Source organism: Plecotus auritus, assembly GCF_963455305.1.
Source record: "Plecotus auritus genome assembly, chromosome: 6".
In the NCBI taxonomy this organism is placed as follows: Eukaryota; Metazoa; Chordata; class Mammalia; order Chiroptera; family Vespertilionidae; genus Plecotus; species Plecotus auritus.
The window spans coordinates 3370863-3392813 of NC_137773.1; the positions used below are offsets into that span (position 1 = coordinate 3370863).

Sequence of the window (21951 nt, forward strand, 5' to 3'; positions counted from 1 at the left end):
GCCTCACCCTTACGCTGCCACCTCCCTCATGATCGCAAGATGGCTGCTGTGGTTCCTGCCTTCACATCTGCATCCCACACTAAGTGGAAGAGGAGCAGAAACTCTTTTTCAGAAGCTTTCCACAAACACCTCGAGGCTCACGGAGCTGACTGGGCCCTTTGCCCCTCTCTGAATCAGGCTGATGGCGGCCTGGGTGTCACAAACACCAGGAGAGTCCCTTTTCTGTCGCGGGCACTCTGCGGGCCATCAGCATAGTTTACCAACACACGTTCTGTGACCCAGGGGTGCTTACCGTCGGGGAGAGGTTGTGAGGCAGACACAGCAAGAAGAGAGGGGAGGAGGAGGGTTTCTGCAGCGACATGAGAGTCTAGGAACCTGACTATGTGTGGACTAAGTGCATATCTTTTTTTTTTTTAAATATAGTTTATTGATATTTTACAGAGAGGAAGGGAGAGGGATAGAGAGCTAGAAACATCGATGAGAGAGAAACATCGATCAGCTGCCTCCTGCACACCCCCTACTGGGGATGTGCCCGCAACCAAGGTACATGCCCTTGACCGGAATCGAACCCGGGACCCTTCAGTCCGCAGGCCGACGCTCTATCCACTGAGCCAAACCGGTTTTGGCCTAAGTGCATATCTTAAAAACAAACAGAAACTTCAAACTCGTTGTTTGTTTGATAATCCTCACCCAAGGATATTTTTTCCCACTGATTTTTAGAAAGAGTAGAAGGGAGGGACAGAAGGAGGGGAAGAGGGAAGAGAGAGAGAGAAACATCGATGTCAGAGAGACATATCAATTGGTTGCCTCCTGCACATACCCTAACTGGGGCCGGGGGATCAAAACCGCACCCCAGGCACGTGCCCTTGACTGGGAATTGAACCCGAGACACCACTGTCTGCGAGCTAACCACTGGGCCAAGCCGGCCAGGGCAAAACTCCAAATTCTTGAGGAAGATTTTGATGTACATTTACCAATGGCTTTCTAAGAAACTTTTTCCTAAACTTCAAAAGTTACCTTTGTATCTGCAGGGCCGATTGACTTTCAAGAATGGCCGCGTGTATACTGGCCCTTTTGCCAATGACCACATAGCGGAGTTTCTAAGTCTCGACGACGAATTACTGCATTACCAAGACCCGTGTGCCGTGTCTGACCTCAGGAGCCAGTACGGAGGGTCTTCCAGTGCCGGTACGGAGGTCCCCCTGCCGGCTGAGACTTCACTGACCTGCATTCTCCATGGCTCCACTCATCACAGCACCCCCCACACCCCAGAAGGCAGGAGCTTCCCGGGAGCGACTGCTCTCTCAGCCGCCTATTTATCCATTTACTGAATGTGCTGGCTGACACTGGTTAATGACATCATACTGGTTTCAGGTGTGCAGGGCCATCTGTTTAGTAGGGTTTGGGAATGCTCCCGGATCACAGGTCGGCGGGAAGTTATTTTGGCACAGCACCGAGAAGCGTCCACACTGCCCGTCACGGTTACCCTGTGTTTGCCTCCGTTTGCTAGAGATCGTCAGACGGCTTAACGGCAGTGAGAGCGTATCGGTGCTGGGCTCGAGCATCGAGCTGGACCTGGTTTTATTGCTGAACATGTACCCGGAGGGAGAGCGACCGGAGGAGAAGAAGCAGGTGGGGACCTTCCGCACTGTTACAGATTTGTATTTGGGTGTAAATATTTTTTTTTAAAGAATTGACTTTTCAGTGACAGTTGACGGGCGCTAGTGTAGACTTGGTATTTCAGGAGCTCTCCTGATGCCCGCTCTGTTCCGGGGCCCGCCCGGGGCCCACCCGGCCTAGTCCCCCCTCCCTGTAACCTCCCCCGTCTGTCGTGGCTCCTCCGTCTCTCCTGACTTGGGAGGTTTTGAAGGGCGCTGGTCAGTTATTCTGCAGACTGTCCCTCGTTTGGGTGTACCTGCTGTCTTCTCAGGATTATATGTCTTTATTCTCTGTTCTCAGAATCATTTTGTCCAAGTGTGGGTGTCTCTTCCTGAGCCGGTTCTGGATCATTCCCGTCTCAGCTGGAGCAAGCTGCAGCCTCCTGGCTGTGTACATACCCTTTCCCACCCAAACGGCGGCCTTTGCTGTCAGTCAGCGTCCCTGGTTAATGGGGCCCTGACATCCAGCCCTCTCCCCAGCCCGCCTCTGTCAGTTCCCCTCCTCAGCATGCCTTCCCGCTCCCCATTTGCTGAGGGTGTTCATCGGGAATGGATGTTCCATTTTGTCAGATGCATTGATGCGATCACACGTTCGTTCTTCTTCGTTATCAATACGGTGACTTACACGGACAGACCTTTCCAAGGCTGAACTGGCCTTGCAATCCCAGGATAAACCCCGCTTGGTGTGGGCACCGTCCGTTTTTAAATACGTTGCGAGATTGGATTTGCCGGTCTGCTGTCTCGGAGTGTTGTGTCTGCTCTTGAGGGGTGTTCATCTGTAGGCAAGAGAATGTGATCGCTGCCGTGCAGACGGGCTGCTGGCCCCGAGCAGCAAGAAAGGGGTTCCCGCCCTGGCCGGTGTGGCTCAGTGGATAGAGCGTCGGCCTGCAGACTCAGGGGTCCCGGGTTCGATTCCGGTCAAGGGCATGTACCTTGGTTGCGGGCACATCCCTGGTGGGGGGTGTGCAGGAGGCAGATGATTGATGTTTCTCTCTCATCAATGTTTCTGGCTCTCTATCCCTCTTCCTTCCTCTCTAAAAAATCAATAAAAAATATTTTGAAAAAAAGGAAAAAAAAAAGAAAAAAAAGAAAGGGGTTCCCTTGTCCAGATGACCGCACGCTTTCTCCTGTCACTGAGAAATTGCACGCTGTTGACCTGGGGTCGGGTGGGGAGGGTACAGTCCTCACTGAGCCCTCACAGTGACGAGAGGCAAACACTCCTGCTTCCCACGTGTCATCTCATGAATCTAGAAAACAGGTGTTTCTTCTGCTTTCGTTCTCATCGGTAAGATTAAGATATGCATGGCTTGCCGAAACCGGTTTGGCTCAGTGGATAGAGCGTCGGCCTGCGGACTGAAGGGTCCCGGGTTCGATTCCGGTCAAGGGCACGTACCTTGGTTGCGGGCACATCCCCAGTGGGAGGTGTGCAGGAGGCAGCTGATCGATGTTTCTCTCTCATCGATGTTTCTATCTCTCTATCCCTCTCCCTTCCTCTCTGTAAAATATCAATAAAATATATTTTAAAAAAAAAAGATATGCATGGCTTTCCCCTTCCAGGTAGAATATGCTGTCTTAAGAAATATTACAGAATTAAGAAGAATCTACAGCTTCTACAGCAGCCTAGGATGTGAGCACTCCCCGGATAACACCTTTCTGATGACGAAGCTTCAGTTCTGGAGGTTTCTAAAGGATTGCAAATTTCATCACCATAAAATAACTCTCGCCGATATGGACAGGGTATTAAGTGGTGAGTATTCCAGATCCGGCACACCTTTCAGTTCAAAGAGGAGTGTGACATCTTGTCACCATGAACCCCGTTAGGAAGTGTTGAGGGGTGAAGGCAGAGGCTGGGAGGGGTGTTGCAGAAATCAGCACGTGGCTTCTTTCTGCTCAAGGTGCTTAAAACGCACTTGAAGAGGCATCTGGTGATGTAATAGCAACACCATGGCCATCTACAGCTGGGAGGGTCAGCAAAGTAGGGGCCCCCTGCTTGTTTTTTATAAATAAAGTTTTATTGGAACACAGCATGCCCGTTTCTGTACTCGTTGTCTGTGGCGGCTTCTGCCCTAAAACACCAGAGCTGAGTGGTGGTGGCAGAGACTGGCCCGCAAAGCCTAAGGTGTGGGCTGTCTGACCCTGTGCAGAGAAGTTTGCCTACCTTTGATCTATAGTGAAAACATGCTAAATCAGGGGTCCTCAAACTTTTTAAACAGGGGGCCAGTTCACTGTCCCTCAGACCGTTGGAGGGCCGGACTATAGTTTAAAAAAAAAACTATGAACAAATTCCTATGCGCACTGCGGGCCTGGGACGAGTCGGCTGCTAAGCAGGACAGGCAGTGGCACCCAGCGGGCCAGATAAATGTCCTCGCAGGCCGCATGTGGCCCGCGGGCCGTAGTTTGAGGACGCCTGTAAATTGTCGGGTCAGAAGCAGAGGGTGTCAGGGAGGACGGCGTAGAATAGCCTAGAAAAGGCTTTAGGTAGTCTTGGGCTTGGTCTTGATTTCAAATTAGAAATTTCATGCAGTAAATTAAATGACTTTGAAGGTTTTACTCCTCTCAGCTGAATTCTGGGAGGCAGGACTGAAAGCCTCAAGTTATCTACTTGAAAAATAAAATATTAGAACTACTTACTTCGCATTTGAGTGTTTGAAATAGACCTAGAATCCATTTAGAATTATCAGCATTAATCAAATTAGGCTCAGAACCTTGGAAACACACTGGGACACGAGACCTTGAAAGTTTCATGTATAAAGTGACTGGGTAAAGATCTTCTGAGTGGGACTTAATTTTTAGGTGGATGCGGATGCACAGTTCAGAGTATTCTCTAGGGAGAAAAGTACTCAGTTGGGATTGTGTAGCGGGAGAAAATAAAAGAGAAGACTCTAGAAAATACTAATCATCCTCTCCAATTTTCTTGTTTTAGAATACAGTGGCATACCGGTTGAAGAGATCCATTCTCCATTTACAAAAATACTTTTGAGAATATTTCTGAACTACCTCCTGCAGCTGGCTTACCACATTCATCACAAGGAATACCAGTAAGTCTACTTCTGGGCCCTGGGAGAGGACGCAGGCACAGCTGCCGTTCTGGCAGTCACATTTGTCCTCGTTTCTTTCTTTATTTTTTAAAAACTGATTTCAGAGAGAGGAAGGGAGAGAGAGAGAGAGAGAGAAACATCGATCAGTTGCCTCCTGTCTACACCCTGACCGGGGATCAAACCATGCCCTAACCTGGAATTGGACCCGTCACCTTTTGGTACACAGGACGATGCTCCAACCAGCAGAACCGCCCAGCCAGAGCTGTCCTCTTTTCTTTGGCATTCTCATCGTTATTTTTTTAAAAATATATTTTATTGATTTCTTACAGAGAGGAAGGGAGAGGTATATAGAGTTAGAAACATCGATGAGAGAGAAACATCGATCAGCCGCCTCCTGCACACCTCCTACTGGGGATGTGCCCGCAACCAAGGTACATGCCTTTGACCGGAATCGAACCTGGGACCTTTCAGTCCGCAGGCCGACGCTCTATCCACAGAGCCAAACCGGTTAGGGCTCTCATCGTTATTTTCACAAACTCTAGAACTGAAGGGCTAGAAACAAGAACATTAACCACAAAACCATCAGAGACCAGCTTTAAATGTGGAACCCTTCAGATGTGACTCGTCATGTTTCAGTAACTGCAAATAGCTCTCAGGGTTTTATTCAGAAATAGTCACAACCAACGTGACCTTCGGCCAGAACTTCCTGTCTCGCTCAGAGCAAAATTGACATACATACCCTTCACTGCTTCCCCGGATAGCATCTTACAGAACCAAGGTGTACGTGTGGAAATTAAGGAACTAACATGGCTGCAGTGCCATTAAGTAAATTATAGACTCTACTAGAGGCTCGGTGCACGATTAAATTGTGTGCACGTATGGTCCCCTAGGCCTAGCCTGCCATCAGGGCCATGTCCGCTGCCCCGGGCAGCCCAGCACGCTCCGTGTATGCTGCTGGCACCCCGCCCCGCCCCGCCCGCTGCGAGAGCTGCTGGCCTTTTAGGATATAGATTAGGGTTTCCCGAATTTTCCCACCCTTGTCCCTTTTCTGTTCTGGGATTTAATCCAGGATCCCACATTGTGTAAAGTTGACATATCTTAGTCCCCTACAACCTGTGACAGTTTCTCAGACTTTGTCTTCTACGACCTTGACACTTCTGAAGAATATCCGTCAGCTATTCCACATAAAATATCCCTTGAATTTGGTCTGCAGAGCCTTCCCCTCATTACACTGAGCCCCGGGGTTCTGCGGAAGCAGATCAGGGAGGTGAGCTGCCCTTCCCGTCACATCCTATCAGGGAATCTGACATCTGTCTCATTGCCGGCGATGTTAACCTTGACCACCTGGTTACAGGGGTGACAGCAGACTGTCTCCCGAACACTTACTGTTTTCCCTTTCTGACTCTGCTTGTTAGAAGCCAGTTCCCAAGCCCATAGGGGGGGTCACGGCCCTCCTCCTGGAAGGGGGCGTGATCGTATCTTTTTATTTTTTATTTTTTATTTTTTAAAAAATATATTTTATTGATATTTTACAGAGAGGAAGGGAGAGGGATAGAGAGCTAGAAACATCGATGAGAGAGAAACATCGATCAGCTGCCTCCTGCACACCTCCCACAGGGGATGTGCCCGCAACCAAGGTACATGCCCTTGACCGGAATCGAACCCGGGACCCTTCAGTCCGCAGGCCGACGCTCTATCCACTGAGCCAAACCGGTTTCGGCGTGATCGTATCTTTTTAATCGCAGACACAGAAGCCCCTCGCTCTTCCTGTGTTTCACAAAACTGATGACTGAGAACATTCATCCCAACGCCTGCCGCGTGAAAGGTAACTACAGAGCCAGCGGGCTTCTACTTGGCGCCATTTCTCCCGCGTGCAGTGTGGTGGGCATGCTCTGGTGTTCACCTCTCTGTGGCATTTCTAGGCAGTTTATTCAGTGGGCAGCAGCGGTCACTCTACTCGATGAATTACATGGACATGTGCTGGGAGATTTACACGGCGTACTGCAGGCCGAGCGCAGCGCCGCCCCACGAGCCCACCATGAAGATGCGCCACTTCCTCTGGATGCTCAAAGTAAGCAAAACGTGTTTTTTTTAAATATATTTTATTGGTTTTTTACAGAGAGGAAGGGAGAGGGATAGAGAGCTAGAAACATCGATGAGAGAGAGACATCGATCAGCTGCCTCCTGCATGCCCTCTACTGGGGATGTGCCCGCAACCAAGGTACATGCCCTTGACCGGAATCGAACCTGGGACCTTTCAGTCTGCAGGCCGACGCTCTATCCACTGAGCCACACCGGTTAGGGCTAAGCAAAACATTTCAATTAAAGGAAGCGTATGCCGGCCAGGGTGGAGATGTGGGATGGTTTCCATAGCCGCGGACTGTCTCCCGGTCTCTTGGGGAGAAAGGAGTAATTCTGGGGGGCTGCGGCAGCGGGTGGGTGGGAACGGAGCGCCCCCCTTTACCGATGCCGACCTTGCCGTTAAAGGAAGGGGGGGTGAATGCCACTTTCAGAAAATAGCCATTCATCGAAAAGTCACTTACACGTTATCACTTTGGAAAGTAATGAGAGCATCTAATTTACATGGCATTTCCATACTAAACGTTGGGAGCTTTTGTTTCGTGATACTTTTGACTTATGCTTGTGGAAAGATACAAGCGGACACCGGGAGAATTGGGCACTAACAGGGGATGGAGTGCTCTGAGAAATTTAAGTGCCGTGTATACGTGAAACACTGACAGTGCAGTGTCTATAGGAAAATCGTTTTTTTTTTTAAAGTATGTGATTTTTAAAAAAGTATTGTATTTTAAAATCCTCACCCGAGGATATTTTTCCATTAATTTTTACTGAGAGTGGGAGAGAGAGAGAAAGGCAGAAACATCAGTGTGACAGAAACATATTGACGGGTTGCCTCCTGCATGCACCCCGACTAGGGCCCGGGCCGGGGAGGAGCCTGCAACCCAGGTACGTGCCCTTACTGGGATCGAACCCGGGACCCTTCGGTCCGCAGGCCAATGCTCTGTTCACTGAGCCAAACTGGCTGGATCCTTTCTTTCTTTTTTTAAAAATATATTTTTATTGATTTCAGAGAGGAATTGAGAAATAGAAACATCAATGATGAGAATCGTTGATCGGCTGCCTCCTGCACGCCCCCAAATGGGGACTGAGCCCACAACCCGGGCTTGTGCCCTGACTGGGATTGAACTACAAACTCCTGCTTACTAGGTTGACGCTCAACCACTGAGCCACACCAGCCAGGCAGTAGTTCCTTTTTTATTGCTGCCAGCATTCCATTTGATGGACGTACCACAAAGGTTGGTTTAGGCCTTCACCTGTGGACATTTGGGTTGTTTATAGTTTGTGGCTGTAAAGAATGAAGACAGTGTGAACAATTGTGTACTTGGACAGTTTTCAGTTCTCTGGGATAAATGCACAAGATTGTAGTTGTTGGGTTTTGTAAAAAATATTTGAAAATTTCTTTAACTGCCAAAATATTTTGTGGAGTGGTCAGACCACTTCACATCCACACCAGTAATATCCGCCAATATTTGTCTTTTCATGGGTGATAGACCATTTACATCTAATGTAGTTATTGATATGTTAGGTGTAAGTCTGCCATTTCCTTTGTCAGTTATTTTGTTTGTTCTGTTTTTCATTTCTCTGCTTTCTTTTTTCTTTTCTTTTTTTAAAAAATATATTTTATTGATTTTTTACAGAGAGGAAGAGAGAGGGATAGAAAGTTAGAAACATCAATGAGAGAGAGACATCGATCAGCTGCCTCCTGCACACCCTCTACTGGGGATGTGCCCGCAACCCAGGTACATGCCCTTGACCGGAATCGAACCTGGGACCCTTCAGTCCGCAGGCCGACGCTCTATCCACTGAGCCAAACTGGTTAGGGCTCACTTGGAAGTTTCTAGAATTTCATGTTGGTGTCATCACTTTACTAACACAGAGAAGTACAGCAACCCTGCTTCCCTACGTCTCTCACCCCCACCACTTATACCTGATACCTCCTCTGGTTCAGAGCCGCATCAGGCAGTGCTGTAGTTTTTGCTTCAGCTGTCAAGACATAATTTATAAAACTCAAGAGCAAACGGGAAGCTTATTGTTTTTTCCCATATTTTTGCTTACCACGTTCTCCCTTCCCGAAGGGAGGCCACTCGGGTGCATGTCCTGTGTTTGGGGGGCATAATGTTAATGGGAAATGAAGTGTTTTATTTTATTTTTGTTCACACTATCATCTGTCGATATTGATCTCTTACTTTTTTAAATTTATTGATTGATTTTCAGAGAGGAAGAGGGAGAGAGAGATAGAAACATCAATGATGAGAGACTCATTGATCAGCTGCCTCCTGCACACCCCCTACTGGGGATTGAACCTGCAACCTGGGCATGTGCCCCCGACTGTATGGCACCCGGGTCCCTTCAGTCCATAGGCCGACGCTCTATCCACTGAGCCAACCAGCTAGGGCGTGGTATTGATCTCTTGGTGTACCGTTTTTCAAGAGAGGATTTGTCCTGCCTCCTGGGGTTCATAAACGGTTTTCACCGTTCCCAGAGTGGAGGGGAGGGGAGGGGAGGGTTAGGGTTAGAGTGGAGGGGAGGTGAGGGTTAGAGTGGAGGGGAGGGGAGGGTTAGGGTTAGGGTTAGAGTGGAGGGGAGGGGAGGGTTAGGGTTAGAGTGGAGGGGAGGGTTAGGGTTAGGGTTAGAGTGGAGGGGAGGGGAGGGTTAGGGTTAGAGTGGAGGGGAGGGTTAGAGTGGAGGGGAGGGGAGGGGAGGGTTAGAGTGGAGGGAGGGTTAGGGTTAGAGTGGAGGGGAGGGGAGGGGAGGGTTAGGGTTAGAGTGGAGGGGAGGGTTAGAGTGGAGGGGAGGGGAGGGGAGGGTTTGAGTGGAGGGGAGGGTTAGGGTTAGAGTGGAGGGGAGGGGAGGGGAGGGTTAGGGTTAGAGTGGAGGGGAGGGTTAGAGTGGAGGGGAGGGGAGGGGAGGGTTAGAGTGGAGGGGAGGGTTACGGTTAGAGTGGAGGGGAGGGGGAGGGGAGGGTTAGGGTTAGAGTGGAGGGGAGGTGAGGGTTAGAGTGGAGGGGAGGGGAGGGTTAGGGTTAGAGTGGAGGGGAGGGGAGGGTTAGGGTTAGAGTGGAGGGGAGGGGAGGGTTAGGGTTAGTGTGGAGGGGAGGGTTAGGTTTAGGGTTAGAGTGGAGGGGAGGGTTAGGGTTAGAGTGGAGGGGAGGGGAGGGTTAGGGTTAGAGTGGAGGGGAGGGGAGGGTTAGGGTTAGAGTGGAGGGGAGGGTTAGGGTTAGAGTGGAGGGGAGGGGAGGGTTAGGGTTAGAGTGGAGGGGAGGGGAGGGTTAGGGTTAGAGTGGAGGGGAGGGGAGGGTTAGGGTTAGAGTGGAGGGGAGGGGAGGGTTAGGGTTAGAGTGGAGGGGAGGGGAGGGTTAGGGTTAGAGTGGAGGGGAGGGGAGGGTTAGAGTGGAGGGGAGGGTTAGGGTTAGAGTGGAGGGGAGGGTTAGGGTTAGAGTGGAGGGGAGGGGAGGGTTAGGGTTAGAGTGGAGGGAAGGGGAGGGTTAGGGTTAGAGTGGAGGGGAGGGGAGGGTTAGGGTTAGAGTAGAGGGGAGGGGAGGGTTAGGGTTAGAGTGGAGGGGAGGGGGAGGGTTAGGGTTAGAGTGGAGGGGAGGGTTAGGGTTAGAGTGGAGGGGAGGGTTTAGGGTTAGTGTGGAGGGGAGGGTTAGGTTTAGGGTTAGAGTGGAGGGGAGGGTTAGGGTTAGAGTGGAGGGGAGGGGAGGGTTAGGGTTAGAGTGAGGGGAGGGGAGGGTTAGGGTTAGAGTGGAGGGGAGGGTTAGGGTTAGAGTGGAGGGGGAGGGGAGGGTTAGGGTTAGAGTGGAGGGGAGGGGAGGGTTAGGGTTAGAGTGGAGGGGAGGGAGGGTTAGAGTGGAGGGGAGGGGAGGGTTAGGGTTAGAGTGGAGGGGAGGGGAGGGTTAGGGTTAGAGTGGAGGGGAGGGGAGGGTTAGGGTTAGTGTGGAGGGGAGGGTTAGGTTTAGGGTTAGAGTGGAGGGGAGGGTTAGGGTTAGAGTGGAGGGGAGGGGAGGGTTAGGGTTAGAGTGGAGGGGAGGGGAGGGTTAGGGTTAGAGTGGAGGGGAGGGTTAGGGTTAGAGTGGAGGGGAGGGGAGGGTTAGGGTTAGAGTGGAGGGGAGGGGAGGGTTAGGGTTAGAGTGGAGGGAGGGGAGGGTTAGGGTTAGAGTGGAGGGGAGGGGAGGGTTAGGGTTAGAGTGGAGGGGAGGGGAGGTTTAGGGTTAGAGTGGAGGGGAGGGGAGGGTTAGAGTGGAGGGGAGGGTTAGGGTTAGAGTGGAGGGGAGGGTTAGGGTTAGAGTGGAGGGGAGGGTTAGGGTTAGAGTGGAGGGGAGGGGAGGGGAGGGTTAGGGTTAGAGTAGAGGGGAGGGGAGGGTTAGGGTTAGAGTGGAGGGGAGGGGTAGGGTTAGGGTTAGAGTGGAGGGGAGGGTTAGGGTTAGAGTGGAGGGGGAGGTTAGGGTTGGAGTGGAGGGGAGGGGGAGGGTTAGGGTTGGAGTGGAGGGGAGGGGAGGGTTTGGGTTAGAGTGGAGGGGAGGGGTAGGGTTAGGGTTAGAGTGGAGGGGAGGGTTAGGGTTGGAGTGGAGGGGAGGGGAGGGTTAGGGTTAGAGTTGGAGGGGAGGGGAGGGTAGGGTTAGAGTGGAGGGGAGGGGAGGGTTAGGTTAGAGTGGAGGGGAGGGGAGGGTTAGGGTTAGAGTGGAGGGAGGGTTAGGGTGGAGTGGAGGGGGAGGGGAGGGTTAGGGTTAGAGTGGAGGGGAGGGGAGGGTTAGGGTTAGATTGGAGGGGAGGGTTAGGGTTGGAGTGGAGGGGAGGGGAAGGTTAGGGTTAGAGTGGAGGGGAGGGAGGGTTAGGGTTAGAGTGGAGGGGAGGGGAGGGTTAGGGTTAGATGTGAGGGGAGGGTTTGGGTTGGAGTGGAGGGGAGGGGAGGGTTAGGGTTAGAGTGGATGGGGAGGGGAGGGTTAGGTTAGAGTGGAGGGGAGGGTTAGGGTTGGAGTGGAGGGGAGGGTTAGGGTTGGAGTGGAGGGGAGGGGAGGGGTTAGGGTTAGAGTGGAGGGGAGGGGAGGGTTAGGGTTAGAGTGGAGGGGAGGTTTAGGGTTAGAGTGGAGGGGAGGGTTAGGGTTGGAGTGGAGGGAGGGGAGGGTTAGGTTTAGAGTGGAGGGGAGGGTTAGGGTTGGAGTGGAGGGGAGGGGAGGGTTAGGGTTAGAGTGGAGGGGAGGGTTAGGGTTAGAGTGGAGGGGAGGGGAGGGTTAGGGTTGGAGTGGAGGGGAGGGGAGGGTTAGGGTTAGAGTGGAGGGGAGGGTTAGGGTTGGAGTGGAGGGGAGGGGAGGGTTAGGGTTAGAGTGGAGGGGAGGGTTAGGGTTGGAGTGGAGGGGAGGGTTAGGGTTAGAGTGGAGGGGAGGGGAGGGTTAGGGTTAGGGTTAGAGTGGAGGGGAGGTGAGGGTTAGAGTGGAGGGGAGGGGAGGTGAGGGTTAGAGTGGAGGGGAGGGGAGGGTTAGGGTTAGAGTGGAGGGGAGGGGAGGGTTAGGGTTAGTGTGGAGGGGAGGGTTAGGTTTAGGGTTAGAGTGGAGGGGAGGGTTAGGGTTAGAGTGGAGGGGAGGGGAGGGTTAGGGTTAGAGTGGAGGGGAGGGGAGGGTTAGGGTTAGAGTGGAGGCAGGGTTAGGGTTAGAGTGGAGGGGAGGGTAGGGTTAGGGTTAGAGTGGAGGGGAGGGGAGGGTTAGGGTTAGAGTGGAGGGGAGGGGAGGGTTAGGGTTAGAGTGGAGGGGAGGGGAGGGTTAGGGTTAGAGTGGAGGGGAGGGGAGGTTTAGGGTTAGAGTGGAGGGGAGGGGAGGGTTAGAGTGGAGGGGAGGGTTAGGGTTAGAGTGGAGGGGAGGGTTAGGGTTAGAGTGGAGGGGAGGGGAGGGTTAGGGTTAGATTGGAGGGGAGGGGAGGGTTAGGGTTAGAGTAGAGGGGAGGGGAGGGTTAGGGTTAGAGTGGAGGGGAGGGTTAGGGTTAGGGTTAGAGTGGAGGGGAGGGTTAGGGTTAGAGTGGAGGGGAGGGTTAGGGTTGGAGTGGAGGGGAGGGGAGGGTTAGGGTTGGAGTGGAGGGGAGGGGAGGGTTAGGGTTAGAGTGGAGGGGAGGGGAGGGTTAGGGTTAGAGTGGAGGGGAGGGTTAGGGTTGGAGTGGAGGGGAGGGGAGGGTTAGGGTTAGAGTGGAGGGGAGGGGAGGGTTAGGGTTAGAGTGGAGGGGAGGGGAGGGTTAGGGTTAGAGTGGAGGGGAGGGGAGGGTTAGGGTTAGAGTGGAGGGGAGGGTTAGGGTTGGAGTGGAGGGGAGGGGAGGGTTAGGGTTAGAGTGGAGGGGAGGGGAGGGTTAGGGTTAGATTGGAGGGGAGGGTTAGGGTTGGAGTGGAGGGGAGGGGAAGGTTAGGGTTAGAGTGGAGGGGAGGGGAGGGTTAGGGTTAGAGTGGAGGGGAGGGTTAGGGTTGGAGTGGAGGGGAGGGGAGGGTTAGGGTTAGAGTGGAGGGGAGGGGAGGGTTAGGGTTAGAGTGGAGGGGAGGGTTAGGGTTGGAGTGGAGGGGAGGGGAGGGTTAGGGTTAGAGTGGAGGGGAGGGTTAGGGTTGGAGTGGAGGGGAGGGGAGGGTTAGGGTTAGAGTGGAGGGGAGGGTTAGGGTTGGAGTGGAGGGGAGGGGAGGGTTAGGGTTAGAGTGGAGGGGAGGGTTAGGGTTAGAGTGGAGGGGAGGGGAGGGTTAGGGTTGGAGTGGAGGGGAGGGGAGGGTTAGGGTTAGAGTGGAGGGGAGGGTTAGGGTTGGAGTGGAGGGGAGGGGAGGGTTAGGGTTAGAGTGGAGGGGAGGGTTAGGGTTAGAGTGGAGGGGAGGGGAGGGTTAGGGTTGGAGTGGAGGGGAGGGGAGGGTTAGGGTTAGAGTGGAGGGGAGGGTTAGGGTTGGAGTGGAGGGGAGGGGAGTGTTAGGGTTAGAGTTGAGGGGAGGGGAGGGTTAGGGTTAGGGTTAGGGTTAGGGTTAGAGTGGAGGGGAGGGTTAGGGTTAGGGTTAGGGTTAGAGTGGAGGGGAGGGTTAGGGTTAGGGTTATAGTGGAGGGGAGGGGAGGGGAGGGTTAAGGTTAGAATGGAGGGGAGGGTTAGGTGAAGGGGAGGGGAGGTGAGGGTTAGAGTGGAGGGGAGGGTTAAGGTTAGAATGGAGGGGAGGGGAGGGTTAGGTGAAGGGGAGGGTTAGGGTTAGGGTTAGAGTGGAGGGGAGGGGAGGGTTAGAGTGGAGGGGAGGGGAGGGGAGGGTTAAGGTTAGAATGGAGGGGAGGGTTAGGTGAAGGGGAGGGGAGGTGAGGGTTAGAGTGGAGGGGAGGGTTAAGGTTAGAATGGAGGGGAGGGGAGGGTTAGGTGAAGGGGAGGGTTAGGGTTAGGGTTAGAGTGGAGGGGAGGGGAGGGTTAGAGTGGAGGGGAGGGGAGGGTTAGAGTGGAGGGGAGGGGAGGGGAGGGTTAAGGTTAGAATGGAGGGGAGGGTTGGTGTGGAGGGAGGAGCCTCCCAGGATGCCCTTCCGTCCTGTCTCAGCAGCACTGTGACCAGGGGACCACGTGCTCTCCAGGCCAGATGCTCTCTGGCTCAGTATCTGAGAACGAGCCTCCTTTCTTCAGCTTAGAGGTGGAAAGGCTCTTCCCTCAGCCCCCAGGGAGTCCTCGTGTGTCAGCCCTGCCTGCTGTGTGACCCTCAGAGGTGCCTCTCCCTCCTGAGTCCCCACGGGGACCTGCCTCGCCTCCAGCCTCCCTGAGCTCCTGTCCTCTGCTCCGCGGAGTCCGCCGTCCACACGGCCCTGCTTGCGGAGTGGGTTGCCATCTCACATCTGGGTTACCCGCTTTCCCCTTCTCTGTCCTGTGTCTATGCCCCTTGAAAAAAACCTTTACTAAAAAAAAAACAAAAACAAAAAAACCTTTGCTGTTACTTTTGAAGGATTGGGTCAGAAGAGGTAACTACCCATGTTAATCCAGAATCTTTATAAAATTATCAGTTTTCAGGATCTCCATTTCTAGTATGTTTTCTTACAGCATGGTACTGATGTAAATTGACGTAAAAAACGTATAGCTGTTTGTAATTATGGTTCCTTATGGTTTGATTGGTGGTTTCTTTTCTAGGACTTTAAAATGATAAATAAAGAATTAACATCAACCAAGTTTGTGGAGATCATAGCGGAAGACAACCCTTTCATATACGACGGAATTGACAGCAACCTGGAACTTGAGGTCTGCGGCGAGGTGGCCCAGAGGCATAGGTCCCATCCCGGCTGTTCGTTTTGCCTTGGATACTAGAACCAAGATTTGATTGAAAAGAATTCTAACCCACACAAAACTATAAGTGTGTGTGTGTGTGTGTGTGTGTGTGTGTGTGTGTATCCTTGGTTGTATTCGAAAATTAGAGATTAAGATTAAAACGAATATTCAGATGTCAGGCAACAATGAACAAAGTCAAAAGACTATAAAACTACCAAGCTATTGCATGGATAATTTATTTAGCAATTTCATACATGTATGTGTTCTGTGGCACACATACCCTATACTCAGAAATGCTGGTTGGTCTCCCCCTCCACTGAGTTAGGTGTGCCTTTAATCGTTAGCATTTCTTGCCGCAGGCAAATGTCTCGTTTTACCAGCTGGCCCCCTCTTTGGTGGGGTCTCAGCAAACCGTCAGCCCAGGGACCCCGGTGCTGCGGGCATGCCGGGCGACCTTGGAAGAACCAAGTTTTGGGTCTTCCCTGGAAGCCAGGCCTGGAGCCTCGGGTCAAATGAGGGCCCTGTTCCAGCTCAGACTCAAAGGGCCCTGGGCTCAGGACCGACAGCTGGACCAAGTCCGAGCCAGCCAGCCCCAGGCGCACGCACTCTGCAGGCCTGCGTGGGGGCCACACGGGGGCGGGGAGGGGACAGGACGGCTGCCCGGTGGGTAACACACTCGACACTTGGTTTCTGGGTGCCACTCTTTTACGTGAGAAAAAGGGAAACACTTTTGAAAGTGTCTGTCCTCAATTAGCTGTTACCAAACGTTTTCATCCGCGTAGAGAAGCGGCTTACCGATCTCACGATGGGACATGTAACGGCCTTGTCAGTGCTGTCGGTCTGACTGCAGCCGCCGTACACCCAGGATCCTTACGCCCTAGGGGGTGGCGGTGGTCCCTGGAGCCGAGATGAGCGCTGGTCCTCCCCCAGGTGTGTCAGGATGCATGAGACGCTGTGATTTCTTCTGTTCCAGCTCGTTTTCCTGGAATTCTTTGAAGCTCTCTTAAGCTTCGCATCCATCTCTGTTACTGACCAAATGACTAAATCCCATTTGAGTGTCCTCCGTGATGACTTCCCTGGAAACAGAGCTGGGGTCACTTACACACCAACCAATAAGGTAGGAAGTAACTTCTTAGAATTTGGAGCAAGGAGTGTTTTTTTTTTTTTTTTAAAATATATTTTACTGATTTTTTACAGAGAGGAAGGGAGAGGGATAGAGAGCTAGAAACATCGATGAGAGAGAAACATCGATCAGCTGCCTTCTGCACACCTCCCACTGGGGATGTGCCCACAACCAAGGTACATGCCCTTGACCGGAATCGAACCCGGGACCCTTCAGTCCACAGGCCGACGCTCTATCCACTGAGCCAAACCGGTTTCGGCCAAGGAGTGGTTTCATTCTGGAGTGGGTAAACCACCCCTCAGAACTATCCCGGGCTTTTGTGACCTTCAGGAAATCACGTAAGACTTCTTTTCACGTGTTTTTCCTTTTTAAGTTAGGGACATGGATTTCCTGGTCACACCCCAGGAAGCCGACTCCTAGCCCCCAAAGAGGCGCTACCGTAATGCAGGTCAGACACGCCACCATGAGTCTTAGAAGCCCTGAGAGGCTTGTTACATGACCTAGTGCTGGGTGGGGGGAGCCTGTCCCAGTGCACGAGGTGCTGGGTGGGTCCCTGAGGACGGGCCTGCTCAGGGCTGGACCCGGGTGGGCCCCCTGCCAGGCCGCAGGGGAGCAGTGCAGGGCAGTCACCCACTGAAGGACCCAGCGCTGAGCAAACTGAGACAAGCCACTGTGGATGGGCGTTTCGGGTTAGCGGGCTTGAAGGCTTTCTGAGCCGTTCATTTGGAGCCACAGGTGAGAGTTTTGGGGGCCGGGGGAGCCCCACAGCTGCAGAACTCTTCAGAGCTGGTCACCTAGGAGCCTTCTGTTGTCTAAGGAGCGCCTCTCGCCTTCCCGCGAGGCCCTGCGCTGTGCCTGGGGCTCCCCCGTGCCAGACGTTTAACGTCAGCACCTCACAGGCCCCCCCTGTGGCCAGGCAGGCCGCCTCCAGGTGGAGGGGTGACTGCGGCTTCTCCAGGCTGCAGTCTGAGTCTGGGCTCTGCTCTGGGGAAGTGAATGTCTACCTCACATTCACCTATGCTTGCCCGGCCGCGTGGCTCCGTGGTTGAGTGTTGACCTCTGAACCAGGAGGATCACGGTTCGATTCCCGGGCAGGGCACATGCCCGGGCTGCGGGCTCGATCCCCAGTGTGGGGTATGTAGGAGGCAGCCGATCAGTGATCCTCTCTCATCATGGATGTTTCTCTCCCTCTCCCTTCCTCTCTCTGAAATCAATAAGAATATCTCTTAAAAAACTCATCCATGCTTGTATGGATGGCATCGCTGTGGATGCCAGGAGCCGAGTCTGAACATTGTGGTCTAGGGATCATCCTCAGACACCAGCCGGTCAGCTTCACTCACGCTGTCAGTGTGGCATTTCCATTGCCCATCAAGATCAACAAATCATATGCATTCATACAACAGAGTATATGAGCCGGCAATGAAATCACACGCTACATACAACATGCATGAATCAAAATAAGTATGCTGGGTGGAAGAAGCCAGACCGAAATGCTGGGGAGATACTCTTGTGCAGAAAATTCTAGAAAGTGCAAAGTAATCTGTAGTGACAGCATTTCAGTGGTTGCTGAGGATGGGGAAAGGGGGGACCCCATGGGACACAGGAAACTTTCAGGGGTGATGGATATGTTCACTGTTCTGACTGAGGTGGTTTCACATGTGTAGACATGTTGACATGCATCCACTAGTGCCCTTTACGTGTATGTGAGTGTATGTCTGTCCCCATGAAGCCAGGCGTTCTCATGGCTGTCCTTACTCCGCCATCAGAGCAGGAGGAGCGTGAGCGCAGCCACGAGCCAGGAGTCTGACGTGCACCTGGGCAGCACCATGTCGTCTGCAACCAAGTTGGTGCTCTTGCTCGATTTCAGCAAAATCCAGACGACAGAGGTTTGTGCTTACCGCCCCCCGCGCCCCGCGCCCGTGCCCACGTAGCTTCAAGCACCGTTGTGTACGTTGCGTACCTGGTGTGCCCAGCGCTCGCCTGCGCTGGGATCTGGCCGTGAACTCGAGGCCCGTGCTCCCAGGGACCATTCCTTCCAGTGGGGGGAGGGGATGATGCCAGGGGACCACACGAACGGCCGGCCGACACCCACGGTGCTTACCAGGTGCCATGCGCTTCCCGGGCACAGCTCGGGCAGCACCCCGTTAGGTGCTGTTGTTGTCTCTGGGCAGGAGCTGCGGCCAGGAAAGGGTAGGAGCTGGCCCAGTCTCGGGTCTAGTAAGTCGAGGAGCTGGGGTTGTGTGCGGGCAGTCTGACTCCAAATGGGCCCCGTGGGTGACCACGGCGCTGTGCGAGAGCAAGGCAGGCTGCAGATGGGAGTGCGGGGGCAGGCAGGAGGGCCTTCTGCTGAAGGAACAGCTGAGCATCCCGGGAGGAAGGGAGGTACCACCGGGTGATCCCCTGGGGGAACACTGTCTGTGCAGAGGCCTGAGGTGGGAGCACGCCCGCTGGGGTTGTGGGCGAGCAGCGTACAGTGAGGGGAGCCACGGGGGAGGGGGAGGCGGTGAGCCAGCCCAGGGCGGGGTCTGATGTGGTGAGGGAGGTGCGAGCCCCGAGCAGAGGGGTCAGCAGGCTCACTGTGGCTTCCCTGACAAACCAGTCAGGAAGCTCCTGGAGTGATCGGAAGGGACTTGTAAGGCCATGGCGTGTGAGAGGCAGAAAGAAGGCAAAGGTGATCCCGGGATTGGGGCCCGGAGCGACTGGAAGAACAGTTACCATTGACCACGAAGGGGGAGTCTGGGCGGGGGATGAGATCGGGGCGAAATTAAGGGGCTGGATTGGGACATATTAGGACACATGCCATCCAAGTGGTGAGCAAGTAGCACGGCTGGATGTACAAGTGTGGAGTTCAAGGGCGAGATCTAGCTGGAGACGGAACTGTGGGTGTAGATAGCATAGGTGTGGGAATTAAAGCCACTAATGTATGAATGTAAGTATTAACTGTGCATAATATTTCCTCAACTCCCTGGTTTCTCGGGGGGAGCCTTGCAGTAGATACAATAACTGCCACTTAGCTTAAAGAGAACGAACGGCCTCATTAACAATTTCTAATTATTTGTAATGGAGGAAATTAGTTTTCGTACATGATGATGCAGAAATAATACTCTGCTTTATAATTTTATTTTATTTTATTTTTACATAAAAGCCCAAGTTCAGGAAGTCACTAAGTGATGACAGAATTTCCAAACTGACTGTTAAATCTCCAGGAAAAGGGCTAACCTTTTTATTACCTCAATGTGGTGAGTATCTTAATTATATAACTTTAATTTTGGCAAACTGTTGCTTATACATGATTTTAAAAATTTATGAAAAAAATGTACAACCATCTTAAAAAGATTTTTTTTAGTTAAAAAATTATGTATACCATTAGGCTGGTACTGCTACTTCCAATTCTGCCTCCAGCTTCACAGAGGTCCTTGTAGGGCATGATCTTAAGAGTTTCGGGTTTGTTTTTGGCATTTTTTCCAGCTTCATTGAGATATAATTGACCTGTAGTACTGTATAAGTTTAAGGTATACAGCATAATGATTTGACTTACATCTATCATGAAATGATTACCCCAATACGTTTAATTAATGTCTATCTCATAGACAGCAAACAATTCTTCTTGTGATGAGAACCACTAGGATTTACACTCTGAACTCTCAGATACAACAAACGGTGCTGGATTACCGTCATCATGTTGTACGTTACATCCTGGTACTTATTTATCTAGAGGCCATCAGGCAGGCAGGCCGGTGAGCAGTTAGGAGCCAGAGGTCCCGGATTGCGAGAGGCAGTCAGACATCCCCCGGGGGGTCCCGGATTGGAGAGAGTGCAGGCCAGGCTGAGGGGACCCCCCCCCCCCCTGTGCATGAATGTCATGCGCCGGGCCTCTAGTTTATCTCCTAAGTAAGTGGAAGTTTGTGCTTCTCGATGACCTTCCTCCAATTCTCCCACCCCGTCTGGTAGCCACAAATCTGCTTGCTTCTGAGTTTTTATGTTGTTGTGAAGATCCCACATATAACAGGTCCTACAGTGTTTGTCTGACTTGTTTCTCTTAGCGTAAACCCTGGAGGTCCATCCATGTTGTTGCAAATGGCACGTTTCCTCCGTGTTTTTGGCTGAATCGAATTCCACTGCATGTATGTTCCACAGCTTCTCAATCCAGTCACCTGTTCACGAACGCGTGGGCTGTTTCCATGTCACTAATGTCACTAATGGGAAGCAGCTATCTCTTTGGCATTGTTTCTGTTTCCTTTGCCCATATTCCCACCAGTGGAATTGCTGGGTCGTAAGGTCGTCGTTCTATTTTTAGCATTTTAAGGAACTGCCATCCTGGTTTCCACAGAGCAGCCAGGGGCTCCCGGATGATCGGAAGGGACTTTGCTCCATTATGACATGTTTCCCAGCACGCTGTCCCTGGTCTTTGTGGGGGGGGGGCACTGGGACAGGCGTGGGGGCTCTCACTGTGGGTCTGTTCGGCGTTTCCCCGGTGATCAGTGACGGGGAGCGGCTTTCCACGTTGGCCGTCAGTATGTCCTCTTGGGAGCAATGTCTGTTTGGATCCTCGGTTACATTGTGGTTTTTGCTGTTACTGGTTTTTATGAGTTCTTTATGTATTTTGGATATTAACCCTTCTCAGATATGATTGGCCAATGTTTCCTCCCATTCGGTGTCCTGCCTTTCCGTTGTATAGGGTGTCCTTTGTTGTGCAGAAGCTTTTTAGTCTTCTGGAAGCTTCTCTGACTGAGGTGCAGCCACACCTGCATGGCAGGGCGGCTGCCAGGCTCGAAGCCCGGAGACTTACCCACCAAGTAACACTGCGGCGGGCTCCTTCGCTTTGGTTTGTAAAGATGCTCAAGTTAAAAACAACAACAAACAAACCCTTATCCAATCCCTCCCGTTCCTCTTTTTTTTTTTTAAAAAATATATTTTATTGGTATTTTACAGAGAGGAAAGGAGAGGGATAGAAAGCTAGAAACATCGATGAGAGAGAAACATCGATCAGCTGCCTCCTGCACACCCCCTACTGGGGATGTGCCCGCAACCAAGGTACATGCCCCCGACCGGAATCGAACCCGGGACCCCCCAGTCTGCAGGCCGACGCTCTATCCACTGAGCCAAACCGGCTTCAGCTCCCATTCCTCTTAATATCCCCCCTCTAGTAACAGCCGGTGGCATTCTATCTGCTGCCTCTGCTTCCCCCTCCCCGCTGCTTCCTCAGCCCTGTCCGCCCGCCGGCCTCCCGCTGCAGCCCTCCCCTCCCACTGCGGCACCCAGCCCTCCAGCTCCTCTTGCTAAAGAAGAGCCGGGCATGTTGATGGGCCAAGTCAAACATCACCCAAGCACTTGGAAATGAAATGCAAAACAAACAGAAGAAGCTGAAGTCCTCTGTTCTTCTAGATAATTCTTTGAGCATGCTGAGCAAATGGAAATAACTTACACATTACATACAAGACATGGCTCAAAACTCTAAGTCAGTTATAGTGTTAAGGGTCTTCACTGTTAACCAGGGAACCCCGATCCCTAAACATTCAGTCCGGAAGACAAAGGGGGGGATTGCCAAGTGCAAGGAGAGCAGGAGCGTGGCGGCAGAAGGCACTCACAGACGAGGCATCGGAGAGGAACAACGTTAACACTGCCTTTCTGAGAGCTGGCTCTTTAACTGAACAGAGAATAGACATCTTCAACCAGCACAGCCAGAATACACCGGTAAATACACCCTAAGTACTCACTAGGAGGAGAAAATGGATAACAAAGTCAGCCTAAGAAAATACAGGAAACCCGAATAATCATGGCCGAAAAACTGAATAAGTCAAAGAAAAACGCACCTGGCC

General features: G+C 52.5%; 1 protein-coding gene across 1 annotated transcript in view; it reads left to right on the forward strand.

Annotated features, from left to right (window-relative positions):
- Positions 1-21951, forward strand: part of RSPH10B (radial spoke head 10 homolog B) — a 38430-nt gene that overhangs the window by 13268 nt on the left and 3211 nt on the right. The window contains exons 9-18 of the mRNA XM_080674036.1: positions 1032-1188; positions 1511-1632; positions 3216-3405; positions 4582-4696; positions 6442-6521; positions 6619-6767; positions 14875-14982; positions 15983-16126; positions 17899-18018; positions 19278-19371. Coding sequence (XP_080530162.1) covers positions 1032-1188; positions 1511-1632; positions 3216-3405; positions 4582-4696; positions 6442-6521; positions 6619-6767; positions 14875-14982; positions 15983-16126; positions 17899-18018; positions 19278-19371 — 1279 coding nt within the window. The remainder of the gene's footprint in view (positions 1-1031; positions 1189-1510; positions 1633-3215; positions 3406-4581; positions 4697-6441; positions 6522-6618; positions 6768-14874; positions 14983-15982; positions 16127-17898; positions 18019-19277; positions 19372-21951) is intronic.